The 15,105-nt window shown below is 44.0% G+C and overlaps 2 protein-coding genes across 4 annotated transcripts in view; one reads left to right on the top strand and one right to left on the bottom strand.

The window, feature by feature from the left end:
- LOC149290521 (uncharacterized) overlaps window positions 1–2,861 on the top strand; it is a 50,035-nt gene extending 47,174 nt beyond the window's left edge. Inside the window, exon 5 of the mRNA XM_089489360.1 lies at window positions 2,781–2,861. Coding sequence (XP_089345486.1) covers window positions 2,781–2,861 — 81 coding nt within the window. The remainder of the gene's footprint in view (window positions 1–2,780) is intronic.
- A 904-nt stretch (window positions 2,862–3,765) lies between these two features.
- LOC149290520 (uncharacterized) lies at window positions 3,766–13,913 on the bottom strand. Of its 3 annotated transcripts, none has more exons than XM_089489377.1 (5): window positions 13,857–13,913; window positions 13,324–13,405; window positions 9,504–9,663; window positions 8,574–8,694; window positions 3,766–5,102 (listed from the first exon to the last, which is right to left on the bottom strand). In XM_089489377.1, exons 3-5 carry the CDS (start codon window positions 9,579–9,581, stop codon window positions 4,201–4,203), a joined length of 1,101 nt encoding a protein of 366 aa, XP_089345503.1. In that variant the 5' UTR covers window positions 9,582–9,663; window positions 13,324–13,405; window positions 13,857–13,913; the 3' UTR covers window positions 3,766–4,200. The 3 variants fall into 3 exon arrangements, with proteins under 3 accessions (XP_089345503.1, XP_089345502.1, XP_089345501.1); XM_089489376.1 differs by having other exon boundaries at window positions 13,832–13,887; XM_089489375.1 differs by lacking the exons at window positions 13,324–13,405; window positions 13,857–13,913 and having other exon boundaries at window positions 9,504–10,494.
- Window positions 13,914–15,105: the final 1,192 nt, after the last annotated feature.

The raw sequence follows: 15,105 nt of genomic DNA, 5'->3' as shown, positions 1-15,105 counted from the left end.
CAAAAAATCAAACTCATTTGAAACAAAAGAAGTTTTACTGATGAATCCAGTCAGAAACATCCATTAACATATTTTTGCAAAGTCTGAAGTCCAAAGGCACTTGCTCCCTTCTTAACCCACTCAACCCCTCCCTAAGCCAGACCCCAATTCCCAAGTTAAGCAACACAAGCAGAGGTTGCATAGATGCCAAGGTTGTGTATACTCCCCCTTCCCTTCTCCCAGACAGCCTCACCTTGAAGAGCGGTGTTCCCAAGCCAGCTTCACTCCTCCTTGATAACCATCTCCAGCTGCAACCCCATCCCTCTTTCCAAATGCCCTCCTTCATCTAAAAGCCACTCCATCTGTCTTTCTAACATTTCCCACTACATGCTTTCTATAACCCATCACTCTACACTACCTACTATGAACTACAACTATAACTCCTACATTAACTCTAATAACCAAACCCTAATATTTTTACCCTTTATGACAGAACCCTTATACACTGTTTCTGACATGCAATGGGCCAGTCTCAATCCTTCAGGTATACAGCACCAGTCTGAAGTCACAATAGTACTGTCTCAGTCCTTCATCCAAAGAGCATTAGACTGAAGTCACAATGGGCCAGTCTCAATGTTTCAGGCTAGAAGCATCAGCCTCAGGTTCCAATGGTCGCATCTCAAACCTTCAAGTAAGCAGCATTAGCCTAAATTCACAATGGTCCCATCTCATGGCTGCAGGCAAGGATCACCAGCCTGAGGTCGCAATATGTCATGAACTCCTTTATTCATGCATTTATTCATTTATTCATTTGGGATTCATGCCATAAGGGTTATAGGTTTAGGTTTAAATTAGAGTTAAGATACATTGGGTTTATTGTGGGTTAAAATAATATGTTTTAATATGTGCTTTAATAGAAGATACTATAAAGAGGTAGGGAGATCATGGCTAAAGAATATGCTTCTTTCTTAGGATTGGAATATGTGGGAATCATCCTTCTAACAGAGGCTTGACTTTAAAAGACTGGTCTTTGTAAAAGGAGGGGGGAACATAGAGAGTTATTGGTATTTTTATATTGTATTATGTTGTTATGGGTTTATGCTTATTATATTTTCATATGGTATCATACTAGATTGGTATTGCTGGGGTTTCATATTAGATAGATAGATAGATAGATAGATAGATAGATAGATAGATAAATAGATAGAGTTAATCATGAATCCTGGATGGGAGAACACTGCGCGGGAACAGGCTATCCAATTAATTAGCTTTATTGGTTAATGGGTTGGGGTTAATTGATATGGTTATAAAAGTGATATGCTTATACTTTCATTCCTGACAAAAAAGTCACTTCTATTGCATGTATCTTCTTCAATAAAAGCTGTTCCTTTTTCAAAGTACTGCCTTTTGTGTTGCAAGAGGGGCTGCAATTAGGAGCCTGCCAATTATCTATCTCCCCTTCCATTCACCCTGCTATCCCAACATAGTCAAATGGAATCCAGGTAAAACGAAGGTACTTGTAATAGGGAACCCTAATCCGGGAATGGAGTTATATCAGCCAGTTCTGGATGTGTTCATACTTGCCCTGAAAGACTCTGTCCGCAGTTTGGGAGTGCTCCTGGATTCATCATTTCATCTGACGGCTCAGGTGGATGCAAAGGGCAGGAGCACTTGTTATAATCTTCGGCTGATACACCAACTGCGCCGCTTCCTGGAGCAGGGAGACCTTGAAACAGTAGTACATGTGATGGTCACCTCTTGATTCGACTTCTGTAACGCACTCTACATGGGGCTACCCTTGTGCCAAGTTCAGAGACTTCAGTTGGTACAGAATATGGCAGCCAGGTTAGTTACGTGCATTTCTAGAATTGCCTATATTACACCAGTTCCTCCACTGGCTGCCCATTAGTTTCTCGGCAAGATACAAGGTGTTGCTTTTAACCTTTAAAGCCCTACATGGCTTGGGTCCTGACTACTTGCAGGAGAGCTGCCTCCCATACAATCCACCCGCAGACTCAGGTCCTCTGGGAAGAACCTGCTCCAACTCAAGAAGACCAGACTTTCAGCGGTGACCCAGAGGTCCTTCTCATCAGCCGCCTCCTGGCTCTGGAACGACCTCCGGATGAGATCCGTCCTGTTTCCACCTTGGAAGCCTTTAGGAAGGATCTCTTCTGGCAGTCCTTTCCAGACTAGACTAGATCTATTGAATGCCTCTCCCTCCCCCTGACCCTTACCCTTGCCATCGTTACTGTTATGGAAATTGTTATTGATGTATCGTTCCTGCCCTCCCCTCTCACCTTCAGAAAATGCCAAAAAAAACTTTTTTACTGTCTTGTGTTTTAGATCTTTTACGTTTTCTTGCTGTTTATTAGCTTTTTAAGGGTTGATTAATGTTCTTATAATTGGGAGGAGGGTTGGGGGGGTTGGAATTTTAATTGTATTTCTGAAACTGTATGTTATTTTATTACTGTAATCCGCTTTGATTCCTTTGAGAAAAGGTGGAAAATAAATAAATAAATAAATAAATAAATACATCTCTTCAAGGGGCTCTAATGCCCGTTCACTATGCTCCAAGAACCAGGGGGGTGGGGATGTTTCTGGGGATGCAGGTCTCTCTGTTTGTCCTCCTCTGCTGGGTTGTTGTGAAGGAAAAGGTAAGTATTTGAGGGAAGTGCCTAATCCGGATCCTGTGGGCGTCTAAGCCTAGTTCCCAGGTTGCCAGGCAATTGCCAGAGTTTTGAGGTCCCTCCGTCTCCCTCCTCTTGGCTTTGGCCTATATTTTGGCTCTTCTCTCCCCCCAGAGCCCCCTCCCACAGGACTCCAGAGAACCCCCTCCCCCGAAAAATGTTGCTTCCAATGCTATTGAACCCTATCCTGTGTGATCCTTTCTATTTGGCACGAAACCCTTCCCCAAATGAGATATCAGAAGGGAGGGTCTCTCCTCTGCCCCACTTTCCAGGAGGCAGGGGGCTCCTCAAAGACCTTTTTACCCTTGGATCCCCCTCCCCTCCATGGCCATGCCTCTCTCCAAGGCTCTCTCTGCCCTCTTTTCTCATAATAACCCCCCAAGTACCTGGGACACAAGGAATCCCCCTAGGTGGGGGCAGGGAAGGAAATAGGAAGAGGAGGCCTGGCAGGAACCCTGCCTTTCTTTGGGGGGAGAAGAGGGGCTTCCTTCCTTCTTATAACCCCCCAAGGGTCCCCCAGAAGACCCCCCAGCCATTCCTCTGAATGAACGAGGGCTCTCCCCACTTCCTTCCCACCCTCAGAACAGACTGTGAGGGCAGCAATGGCTTCAGGGGCTGAGACTATGCATGCATAGATGCCCACAAAGGCTCCTCCTCAGCATGCGCAGGGATTGCCAGGGCCTAGACGCTCCTGCTTGTTCCGCTGGGGGCCTTTGCAGAAAAGGAAGGTATGTGCCGGGGGTTCAGCAGCCTCCCCTTCCTTCCCTCATTTCTTCCTTTGAGGAAATCGCAATGGACTCCAAGGTGCAGAGCTGGACTCAGGAGGGAAAGCCAGGAAAGGAAGGCTCTAGTTTGGAAATATAGCTGTCCCTCTGTATCCTATGTGTTTGTGTGTTTGCCTCTGCTGTTCTTATGGCTGGGAATGGAGCTGAGGACTGAGGAGAGAAGAAAGGGTCAGTTTTGGGCAAATTCCAAACTTCTGTGCATCAAAGAGTCCAGTGTGTTGAAAAAGCAAAAATCTTTGAGAACAAAAAGAAATTCAGTGTTTAAGCCAGAACTGCCCACTCCAATCCAAACAATGCATCAAAATCCCCAAACCTAAAATCCCACCCTCTTCCAAACCTAGCCCCCACCTCCAATTCCCACAGTCTATGCCCCACAGGTAACAAGGACCCTTTGCCATTCCCACAAAATAGCCGTTTCTGTCAATACCTGTCCCCAATTTTCTTCAGCCAACATCCCAAATATTCCAAAAGCTATCATTCCCATAACTATTCTAGCCAGTGTCAACAAATCCCAGCCCCCATCTACCTAACCTATACCACGACCCACAATCCCCAGCCAAATTTACAACCCAAAACAATTATCTATACTATTAGCAATGAAAACCTAAACTTAACAAAACACTATCTTAAAACATAAACAGACATATGGACAGACAAATCTCACAAACAAAATCAAAAGGGCCTTTTATTTGCACTGCTGGATTGAAAATATGCTTTTTGAATTCGTTATTGACAAATATAATGTTAGTTCATTTCTGGGATTTGTGTGGCTTCTCTCCAGTGTGGACTCTCTGATGTCTTTCTAGATTTGACTTCTGAGAAAAACCTTTCCCACAATGCTGGCATTTGTATGGCTTCTCTCCTGTGTGGACTCTCTGATGTGTCACTAGGTCTGACTTTGAAGAAAAACCTTTCCCACAATGCTGGCATTTGTATGGCTTCTCTCCTGTGTGGACTCTCTGATGTCTCACTAGGTCTGACTTTGAAGAAAAACCTTTCCCACAATGCTGGCATTTGTATGGCTTCTCTCCTGTGTGGACTCTCTGATGTGTCACTAGGTTTGAGTTCTGAGCAAAACATTGTCCACAATGCTGGCATTTGTATGGCTTCTCTCCTGTGTGGATTCTCTGATGTGTCACTAGGTCTGACTTTGAAGAAAAACCTTTCCCACAATGCTGGCATTTGTATGGCTTTGCTCCTGTGTGGACTCTCTGATGTGTCACTAGGATTGACTTCCGAGAAAAACCTTTCCCACAATGCTGGCATTTGTATGGCTTTGCTCCTGTGTGGACTCTCTGATGTCTCACTAGGTCTGACTTTGAAGAAAAACCTTTCCCACAATGCTGGCATTTGTATGGCTTCTCTCCTGTGTGGACTCTCTGATGCATCACTAGGACTGACTTCCAAGAAAAACATTTCCCACAACGCTGGCATTTGTATGGCTTCTCTCCTGTGTGGAATCTCTGATGCATCACTAGGACTGACTTCCGAAAAAAACATTTCCCACAATGCTGGCATTTGTATGGCTTCTCTCCGGTGTGGACCCTCCGATGCATGGCAAGGATTGACTTGTAAGCAAAACGTTTCCCACAATGCTGGCATTTATGTGACTTCTTTCCTGTGTGCATTCTCTCATGATTAAAATGTTCTTCTGTAAAGAAGGACAGTGTCAGATAAGACTGAAAATCAGACTTAAGAGAGGAGGGTGTTACCCCATGATTTAGCCCTCATTAACCCCTCCTTATTTGAGATTATATTATTAAAGTTGCTGTGAGTAACCCAAGCATGACCCTGCTGCTTATGCCCCTAAATCCATGGAACGATCGTATCCTTACTCATAGGAACTAGGAAAGAATGGGGACTGCCTTGAGGGAATTAGTGGAAGGAGACAGTCAAAGGACTGTTGAAAAAATATTCTGTTAACCATGTGCAAAAATACTTTGAATGACAGGTGGCATAATATCCTGTGAGACAGACAGAGAGTCCTGAGTCAGAGCCCAAGGCATGATGGAAGCTAACTGCAGAGGATGCTTCATGCTGTGTAGCACCATGAGATGACTCACAACCAATACAGTATACAGCTCATATGGGGACTGGTGTGGATTGGATTGGAGTTGTGAGTACAAGAAAATGTGAAGTTGATGGAAGTTGGAGAGGAGAGCTTGCAAATATTTCTATTATTTTGCAGCTCAAGATAGAGAACCTCCAAGGATTTTGATGAAATCAACTGTGTTTGTGACTTATTTTTAGTGTGAAAATAGGTCAGTGCATTGCCAATATCTATATATCTGGGTATTTAGTTCCATACTCTGCTATGTTATTTTTGAGTTGCATCTGAGAGCATCACCCTCAGATTGTGTAGATTGGCTTGTGAACGCAATAAAAATTCAGAGCCAACAAGGACATGAGAGGGGTGTGCTAATCCCTTTTGTCTGAGGTATTTACATCAAACACCCATTGCATTCAATTCGGTTTCACACCATTCTTTCCCCACACAGGAAATATTCTAAAGTGATATAAACCTCTCCGAACCCTCAGTTTTTGCCCCCAAGCACCAATTTCCGTATAAATATCAGCCCCAACTTGCTATTCTTCGGTGTCAGTCCAGTTACAGACAGATCCTGTTTTTTTTCATGGCTAAGCACCTCAATGCACTCACCAACCCCAATTGTTGCGTGAACTACTGAACTCTTCCCATTCCAAATCCTCAGCAATTGGAATAAAGATCTGGATAGGTAACGTATCACCATTATCAAAGACTTACATCTATTCACCACTCCCGCCTTTCTTACCTAGTTCTTTTGTGTGTGCATGAACACTTATATGTATGTGTCTGTGTGTTTTGCTTTCCCCCTAAATAAAACGCAAAAACCTATTTCAAATCCCTCTGAAGTTGGGTTTGATTCAGGACTTGCTATAGATTGGCTGAGTCCCAGAGGTCACTATTGCCCCAGTAAAACTATTTCGTTCTATTGAGCTAAGTACCAAAATCCCCTAAAAGCATAGCACTTGCGGGTATCCTCCTCATACTCCAGCATTTTGGGTAACAAAGGACCTCTTGAATCAATCATAGAGCTAAGCAAGCTCAGGTAAGAAAAGAAATATTAGACAAAAGCAGGTTTTGGGTCCCCCTTTCCTACCTTTATAGTTATTACTCATAATTGTTAAATGGAACCCCTAAATATGTCTAAAAACAAGGATTTGAGCTGGTTCTGAGAAGTTCACTCAAACCAGTTCTTAAAATGTGTGAGGTTGGTGGCTGCCTCCCATTCCTCAAGGCCTTTCTCCTGGCCCTTCCCAGAGCTCCCTTCCTCTGCACAGAGCTAGACGATCCTGGCTTTGCTCCTGCCTTCCCCTCATGGATCCCAGAGGCTTGATCCCCTTCCTATTCTCCCTCTCCTCTTCAACCATCTGCACTGCTTTATCATTTCACCTTCAGGATCTCTTCTGTCCCTTTTGATTTTTCACATTCCCTTCATCTCTCTATCACAGACACACACCCACAGAGTGTGATGCATAAAAGGGACACTTTGAGATTCATTTCTTGAGAAAGGCAGGGCAATCAATATACAACTAATGCATGAGGAAAGGCAGAACAAGGGGTCTGGGATCTGGTTTCTGATATTACTGAGGGTCAAATACGAGGGATGAGCCTTAAAACAACCTTAAGACAGGGATGGACTACTGTTGAGAAGTGGGGTGGTCATATTGGACCCCAGGGGATCTCAGAGGCAGCCCCACATTGTGTCACCTAAAAATATGGCATAATGTTTTCCCCCTCAATATCCCACACCATCCCTTTGGGGAAGTGGAGGCCATTTTGCCACTGTTGGCCCCTCTCTGATCCATTGCAGGGCCAAGGGAGGCCGTTTCCCCACGAAACTTCTCCAGAGCCTCAAAAGGCTGGAAGAGGAGCCACAAAAGCCAGGAAACTTGCTCAGGGATGGGCTGAGGACCATTAGGGGCAAAAAGCATTAATCTTCATGGCTCCTTGCCACAAAATTCCAGAATTGGCAGTTTAGGATTTGATATTTAGAAACCTTACAAAGTGGAGAACAATAGTGCCTCACTACAACTAGAAATTCCAAGATTCCACAGGAAGTTGTCATGACAATTAAATTGTGTGAAAGGGAACTAGGAATGGTAGTCGAGCACAATTGAATATGTGACAACAGTGTGATGCAGCAGCTGAAAAGGCCAATGTGTCCTAGGCTGTATCAATAGCAGTATGATGTCAAGATCAAGGAAAATAATAGTGCCACTCTATTCTGTTTTGGTCAGGGCTCACTTGCAATAATCCTGTGTCCAGTTCTGGGCACCACAATTGAAACAAATGCTGAGAAGCTGGAGCATGTCCAGAGGAGGGAAACCAAAATGGTGAATGGTCTGGAAACCATGCTATCTGAGGAATGACTTAGGGAGCTGGGTATGTTTAGCTTGGAGAAGGGAAGGTTAAGAGTGGATATGACAGCCCTGTTGAAATATTTGAAGAGATGTCGGCCTGTTACAGACAGCCAAAATAAAGCTGCTTCGAGTCACTTTGGAGGTATGGCATTTCAATGATGCATGAATCCTAAGAGTCTGGAAGCTTCACCAAAGCTGCACTCCAGTCCTTAGGACTGGAGCGTGGCTTTGGTGCGGCCTTTGGATTCTTAGGACGCATGTATCATTGAAATACCATACCTCCAAAGTGACTCGAAGCAGCTTTATTTTGGCTGTCTGTAACAGGCCGTCATATTCAGGATGGAGCAGGCTTGCTTTCTGCTATTCGAGAGCAAAGGACAAGGAACAATGGATGCAAGCCACATGGGCAAAAGTGATTCCACTTAAACTTTAGGAGGAACTTCCTGAGAGTAAGGGCTCTTCAACAGTGGAATATACTCCCTCAGAGTTTGGTGGAGTCTCTTTCTTTGGAGGTCTTTAAACAGAGGCTGGATGGCCATCTCTTGGGGGTGCTTTGAATGTCTATTTGTGAATGGCAGAGGATTGAACTGGATGGCCCTTGTGGTCTATTTCAACTCTTTGATTCTATAATTCTAAAGTCGAATCATAGCACTCTGACAGTGAATTATGAAAGGGCCCTTAGTCTTCACAGGAAGAGCAATGGATTCAGGTTCCTTACCCACAGAAGCCACATTGTCATAATTCTCCATCATCACAGAACTGTACATAAGTTTCTGCTTTTTTGTCAACAGTTTCCATTCCTCCTCGGTGAAATATATTGCCACATCCGCAAAGGTCACCTGAAATAGAAAATAGCCCTCATCCGGAGAGTGACCAAGCCAAAGAGGAGAAAAGCACATGGTGCATTGCAAATATTATTTGATCACTTTAGAATTCAGTGTAGGAAATAAACTTTAAATTCTGTTAGCCAAAAAAAGCTACAGCCTTTGAGATCCAGTTTGTCTCGAAACCTTTCCATATAATATATAATATGATAAACAATATAATTTACTCCATTTCTGGAATATTTTTGATTGATTAAGATTCTGACTATCCCAACATGTATAGTACATTTAGTCACTAATGAATGGTAGTGCATTTAGCCATATCTCACCTAATTTCAGAGGCAAATTTCATTTTTACTCTGGGCTTGAGGGCCACTGGGCCCAACCTCAATTTAGCTCCAGAGATATTCTTCCATATCCCCCAGCATTTTACAGATTGGGAAAGCAAGACAAATAACATCAGAAGGGGGTCAAGATGGCCAAAGTTGTTAATGATAATCACACGAGGGTGGAAAGGGTACAGATGTTTGCTTTTGCCTTCAACTCCTGACAAGGGCAAGACTATGCCCCCTTCCCTCCTCCCATCTTCCCTCTTTTGAGTGGATGAACTTGGAACACATTTTGAAGCAAATGAACTGACCTGAGGAGAAAGATGAAAGTGGGAGGAGGAGAGTGAAATAGGAAATTTTCAAAGCCCCTGAAAAAACGAGGTGACAGATGATTAACCAGGACTCTCTCTGCCAGACTGGGACAGTATGTTCTCCGCTTGCTTTCTTGAGCCGGCCCAGACACAGATGAAACTAATAGTCAGGATGGCAACTTACCAAAGAGCTATTGTGCCTCGGTAGCCTCTTTCTGTTGGATCCCAACTTCCTCTGCTTGGCCTCTGTGTCGGCCATCATGTGGGCAAGGAGATCCTGCACTTCGGTCAGTTCCAACAAGAGAGGCCCCAAAGCCGTGTACAAGGGGTCCAAGATGAAGTTCCTGAGAAAAGAGACCAGGGTAAGGCTTGGTTTGGCTAGAAAGCCTGCAGCACTCAAACTCACTGAGATCAGCATCCTGCTGGGGACATAATCAGGTGACAAATGTCTCCTTTGGGCCAATGCAGAAGTGGACATCCCCTTCCTCCCTCTGCACCAACCAAAGCCCCCTGGACCTAGCATAGAGTAACAGCAGCTCCCCTACAGAACAGATATTCCATGTCCTCTTAGAGTGGTGGAGGATAAGGGAATGGGGAATTGGAGAGGGCCCTTGTTATGTCCCCTTAGCTAGATGTGAAATGAGTGCATCATAAATAAATAAATAAATAAATAAATAACATGCTTTTCTTCTGCATTCCTCCTATTTTTCCCATCATCAGCTCCTTTCCCAAGAAAGCGGCATTCGCACCATAGAAATAAGGCACATTGACACCGCTTTAACCGCTCAGTGCTATGGAATCCTGGGATTTTACCTTTGGACACTTAGCCTTCTCTGCCAGAGAGCTCTCATGCCACAACAAACTACAAATCCCAGGATTCCATAGGATGGAACCAGAAGAGTTAACACACTTTAGAACTGGATTATTTCTGCAGTGTAGATACAGCCTGAGTCTGTTGTAAAAGAATAGAAGCACCCAAGTCGAGTTTTTATCCTTTTAAAATGGTTTTGCTTTTTTTAAATATAGGTATTTTGTTTTTCTGTCTAATCCTTATTCTTCTTCTTGTTTGTTTGTTTGTATGTATGCTTGCTTAATTCTTGGTAATCTGAGTTATTCTGGTCTGTCTCCTTCCTTCTTGCCTGAAAATCTATTAATAAGGAAACTGGGGAGACTTTTAAAACCTCCCAAAGGAGCCACTTTTGGCCTTTTTGGGGGACTAGCCTCCTCTTAGAAGCCAAAGCCCAATGTTTGTCAATAATAATAATAATAAGGCTTGTATTAAAACTATCCTCCCCATTTCTGATCCCTTTTAAAACCCATCTTCCCCAGAAGGAGCAGAGCTGTGTAATAAGAAAACCCTCTCAGAAAAGAGACACAAAAGACACACAAAGAGACACACTTCCTCCCTTTTGGCCCAAGGAGCCTGGCCTCCTTTTGACTCTGGAGCCTCAGGAGAGAAAGAGAAGCCTCTGTTCAACTGAGGCCTCAGAGAACGTGTTGCCAACAAGCCTTGGAGATAATTCCCGGAAATGCTTGTCCAAAACCCGCTGAATCCCCTCACATCACACTGAATTTTCAGTCACTATTCCCAGAAAATTCCCATAATGTTAAAATGGCGGATGTTTTGCAAATAAACGTAAATATAATTGAATAAAAATAATTGTAACTTATTTCAACTCTCAAAATCACCATTGAACCAAACAAAGAATCTTTCAGTCCTTTTAAGATATTTATTTTGACATGAAGGGGGTTCAGGAAGCTTTGTGCCAAATAGAAATGTGTTCGGATGCAACCGCACTGCAGAAATAAATCCAGTTTGACACCCTTTTAATTGCCATGGCTCAGTGCTAGGGAATCCTGGGAATTCTAGTTTTCTGAGACATTTAACCTTCTCTCTCAGCAAACTCTGGTGTGACAACAAACTACAATTCCCAGGATTTCATAGCACTGGGCCATGGCAGTAAAAACAGTATGAAACAAACTTCTTGGAAGACAGAGCAGGGATGCCAACTTACCAGGTGCTCTGCCCATGCTCAGAGGCATATTTAATCACTAACACACACACACAGTCTCAGGGACATCACATTCACATCACACAACTAACTAGTAGGGCAGCCCATGGAAGGGAGGGAAGATGGAGATAAACACATCCCTGATTATTCTACCCAGGTGCTCTGCCCATGCTCAGAAGCACCTTTCCACCTCTTTTTCTCTCCTCCATTCTTCTACTTTTTCCCTACTAGATTTTCCTCCCATCGACCCAAATGGTCCTCCTCACAGTACAACAACAACCCTGAGAGGTAGGCTTGGGGCACTCTGCCCAAGCTCAGGAATTCAGAAATTCAAATGTCACTCTCAGCAGGCACACACAGTAGTCCCAACATCAACCCATGATACCATTATCAACTATTGCCTTTGTGATTGTGTGCCTTAAAACTTATGGCTTACTTGGAAATTCAAGGCAATTGGGATTAAGCCAGCCAAATCCCTCACTCCTCCTGGGCAACACTTTGTGCCTGGGTTGGTTGCTTGCCCAATGCCTGCCTCTCTCTCTCTCCAGCAGCCGCTTTGCCTGGAGCGGAGCCTGAATGCCTGAGGGGGGGGGGCAATCAATCACTGTCCTCCTCTCTCTCTGATTGGCTGAAAAAACTGTTAGTGTGATTCCAGAGTTGGTTGGTTTGCTCTTTGCTCCGTTCTGAACTTCTGGCTCTCAAAGGGAGTCGTTGGAGAGAGAGAGAGACTAGTGTGTTTTTTCTTCAGCCCTCTTTCTGATTGGCTGAAACTGTTACAATCCAAAGGGTTGGTTGCATGCTGCAGGCAGCTTTCAGGCTGGAGCTGAAAGTCGCCGAAAATGCACTGAAATAGAGGAGGGCACGGAAATCACACGGAAAGCTCTGAAAAGTCACCGTTTTCGTGTGAAAGTCGCGAAATTGGCAACACTGCAGAGAAGGTTCTGGAACAATATTCCCCACAGTCACAAGCAGCACAAAATGGCCGCCGGAACACCAAATGGCTGCTAGAACACAAAATGGCCACCGGAACACAAAATGGCCACCGGAACACAAAATGGCTGCCTCTGTCTGAGCGCTTGGCAGTTGGCAGTTTGAAGCCTTCAGGGGAGAGAGAGAGACTGAGGGGAAGAGTGCAGGGACATAGCCTTAAATTCCTTCCTTCCTTCCTTCCTAGCTGCCTTGTGTTAGTGGTGTTACTTGTCTTGTTGTTGTGTGCTTTCAGTTGTTTCTGACTCAGGGCGACCCTAAGGGAAGCCCATTGCAGGGTTTTCTTGGCAAGAGTTGTTCAGAGGACGTTTACCATTGCCTTCCCTGAGGCTGAGAGAGTGTGACGTCTTGCCCAAGGGACTCAGCTGGTTTCATGGTGGAGTGGGGCACTGGACCCAAGCCTCCAGACTTGTAACCCACTGCACCACACTGCCTCTCGTTCCCATGTACAACCTGAGAAATAAGTGCAGACTTTTTGTTCTTTATTTGTGTGTTAAGGTCGTTTCTAACTTATGGAAACCCTAAGGCAACCTTATCATGGGGTTTCCTTGGCAGGTTTCTTCAGAGAGGGGTTGCCATTGCCATCCTCTGAGGCTGAGAGAGTGTGACTTGCCAAGGGTCACCTGTCCAAAACACACTGCAGCAATAATCCAATCTGAGACCGATTTAAATGCCCTGGCTCAATGCTAGAGAATTCTGCGAAATGTAGTTTTGTGAGACATGGAGCCTTCTCTGTCAGAGACATCTGCTGTGTGTTTTGGACCTTTCTTGGCCGCAAACTGTCCATAGCCTGCAATGCATCTCCTAATTCTGTTGGCAGTCCCTCCCTCCCAACACTTTCTCATTCCCTCCCAAAACCAGCACAAAGCTGGCAGATGGAAAGAGCTTTTAAAGCAGCATTTAAATCTGCACCATTTGTTATTAAAAGACTGAATGTCCCAAATGCTATTATCAGTTTTGTAGCTATTATTACAGAAAGACGCAGAGAGCAAACTCCTCAAGTACCTTTATTTTCTGGATTGAGATGGGCTTTTCCAACTGACCCACTTTGATGATCTCCGGTGGTCCAAGCAGCCAAACTGCGGCCCTGTAATAATAATAATAATAATAATAATAATAATAATAATAATAATAATTTTATACCTCTCTTTTCAGCCAAAAGGCTATCGTTAATTAGACATTTAGACATTATGGCTCTTAGCCCAGCAGACCCTTAACTTCCTGAAATCACGCTGCCATCATCCAGAGAATGATAAAAGGGTTTCCCTTAACCTTCACTGGGACCAGTTAAGGAACCTTATTTCTCCTTCTTTACTGATCTTCCCAAGCATCAACCGAGCCAAGACACGTGTAAAAGGAGCGTCGAGTAGTAGATACTCCAAGGAGATATTTACTATAAATAACAAAATATAACTGAAATATAAGTCATGCAAGATATTAAGAATCTTGCAGGTACAATATTTGTAAGTATATAATATTCATTTCATACAAGCTATTAAAGAAATAAGTAAACCTAAGTGTCCAATTCTGAGACTGACTTCCAAGATCCGCTCTTTATCTCTCTTTCTCTCGATCTCCAACCGACACAATTCCCCCAACTGTCTCTTGGTCTCTCAGGCCTTATATCTCCTTCTCATGGAAGCTTCCAGAAGAACCTTCATCTTGCTCTCTGATTGGTCAAGAGAGCCTTCCGTAGCAGTGATGTCACTCTGCATTTGCATAAACCTCCCTTTTCTGCCTGAAGAAGACCTCCATTGACTGGAGCCCAGTCATTGCACTTTCCCAAGGCAAGGCTTGCACCTATTTCCCAATGTTGTTCTTGGGGTCTGCCTTCCAGTTTTTTCCAGGTCTTATGGTGACCTTATGGGAGTCTCTGAAGGGGTTTTCTAGGCAGGTTTCTTCAGAGTGGGTTTCCCATGGCCATCCTCTGAGGCTGAGAGAGTGTGACTTGCCCAAGGCTTCAGTGGTTTTGGAAGACTCTTTGCTTTATTTTCTAGAAGGCGGCTGAGGTGTTGCTTCTTGCTCTGAAGAATGAGAGGAACCTTCTGGCATCCAAAAGGCTAATACTCTCTGGAGATATCTCTGATAATATGTATATATAGGATTGCAATACCTGTTCATTTATCAAAAGGTGTCATATCATAGAATCTCATAGCTATGTCCCTTAATAGCAGTTAACCAAATTAAACAGTATATAAAACAAAAACATGAAACAAGCTAGACAAGGAAACTGTTACATGGATTTGTCATTGGTTGACTGGCCGAACCCAAAGGATGCTCAGCAATGGCTCCTTTTCATCCTGGAGAGAAGTGAACAGTGGGGTGTCCAACTCTGTCCTGGGCCCAGTTCTATTCAACATCTTTATCAATGACTTGGACGACAGAAACGGGGGCATACTTATCAAATTTTCCAGATGAGACCAAATTAGGAGGAATAGCTAATACTCCAGAGGACAGGATCAAAATTCAAAATGACCTGAACAGACTAGAAAGCTGGGCCAAAGCTAACAAAATGAAATTCGACAAGGAGAAATGTAAGGTACTGCACTTAGGGCAGAAAAATGAAATGCACAGATATAGGATGGGGGTACCTGGCTGAATGAAAATACGTGTGAAAGGGATCTAAGAATCAAGTAGACACAAGTTCAACATGAGTCAACAGTGCAATGCAGTAGCTAAAAAGGCCAATGCTATTTTAGGCTGCATCAATAGAAGTATAGTGTCTAGATCAAGGGAAGTAATAGTGCCACTCTATTCTGCCTTGGTCAGGCCCCACCTGGAATATTG

Source organism: Sceloporus occidentalis, unplaced genomic scaffold (genome assembly GCF_023333645.1).
Source record: "Sceloporus occidentalis isolate IW3139 unplaced genomic scaffold, rSceOcc1.0.p SCAF_39, whole genome shotgun sequence".
NCBI lineage: Eukaryota > Metazoa > Chordata > Lepidosauria > Squamata > Phrynosomatidae > Sceloporus > Sceloporus occidentalis.
This window is presented reverse-complemented; position numbering and strand designations above follow the sequence as displayed.

Bases quoted from the DNA above. Each gene is read 5' to 3' on its own strand.
- LOC149290520 (XM_089489375.1), bottom strand. From the start codon at position 9,842: ATGCTAGGTCCAGGGGGCTTTGGTTGGTGCAGAGGGAGGAAGGGGATG. The intron at 8,695-9,503 runs GTAAGTTGCCAT...TTTCTATTTCAG, and splicing joins CGAGGCACAATAGCTCTTTG to GTGACCTTTGCGGATGTGGC. The intron at 5,103-8,573 runs GTAAGGAACCTG...CCTTCTTTACAG, and splicing joins TGACAATGTGGCTTCTGTGG to AAGAACATTTTAATCATGAG.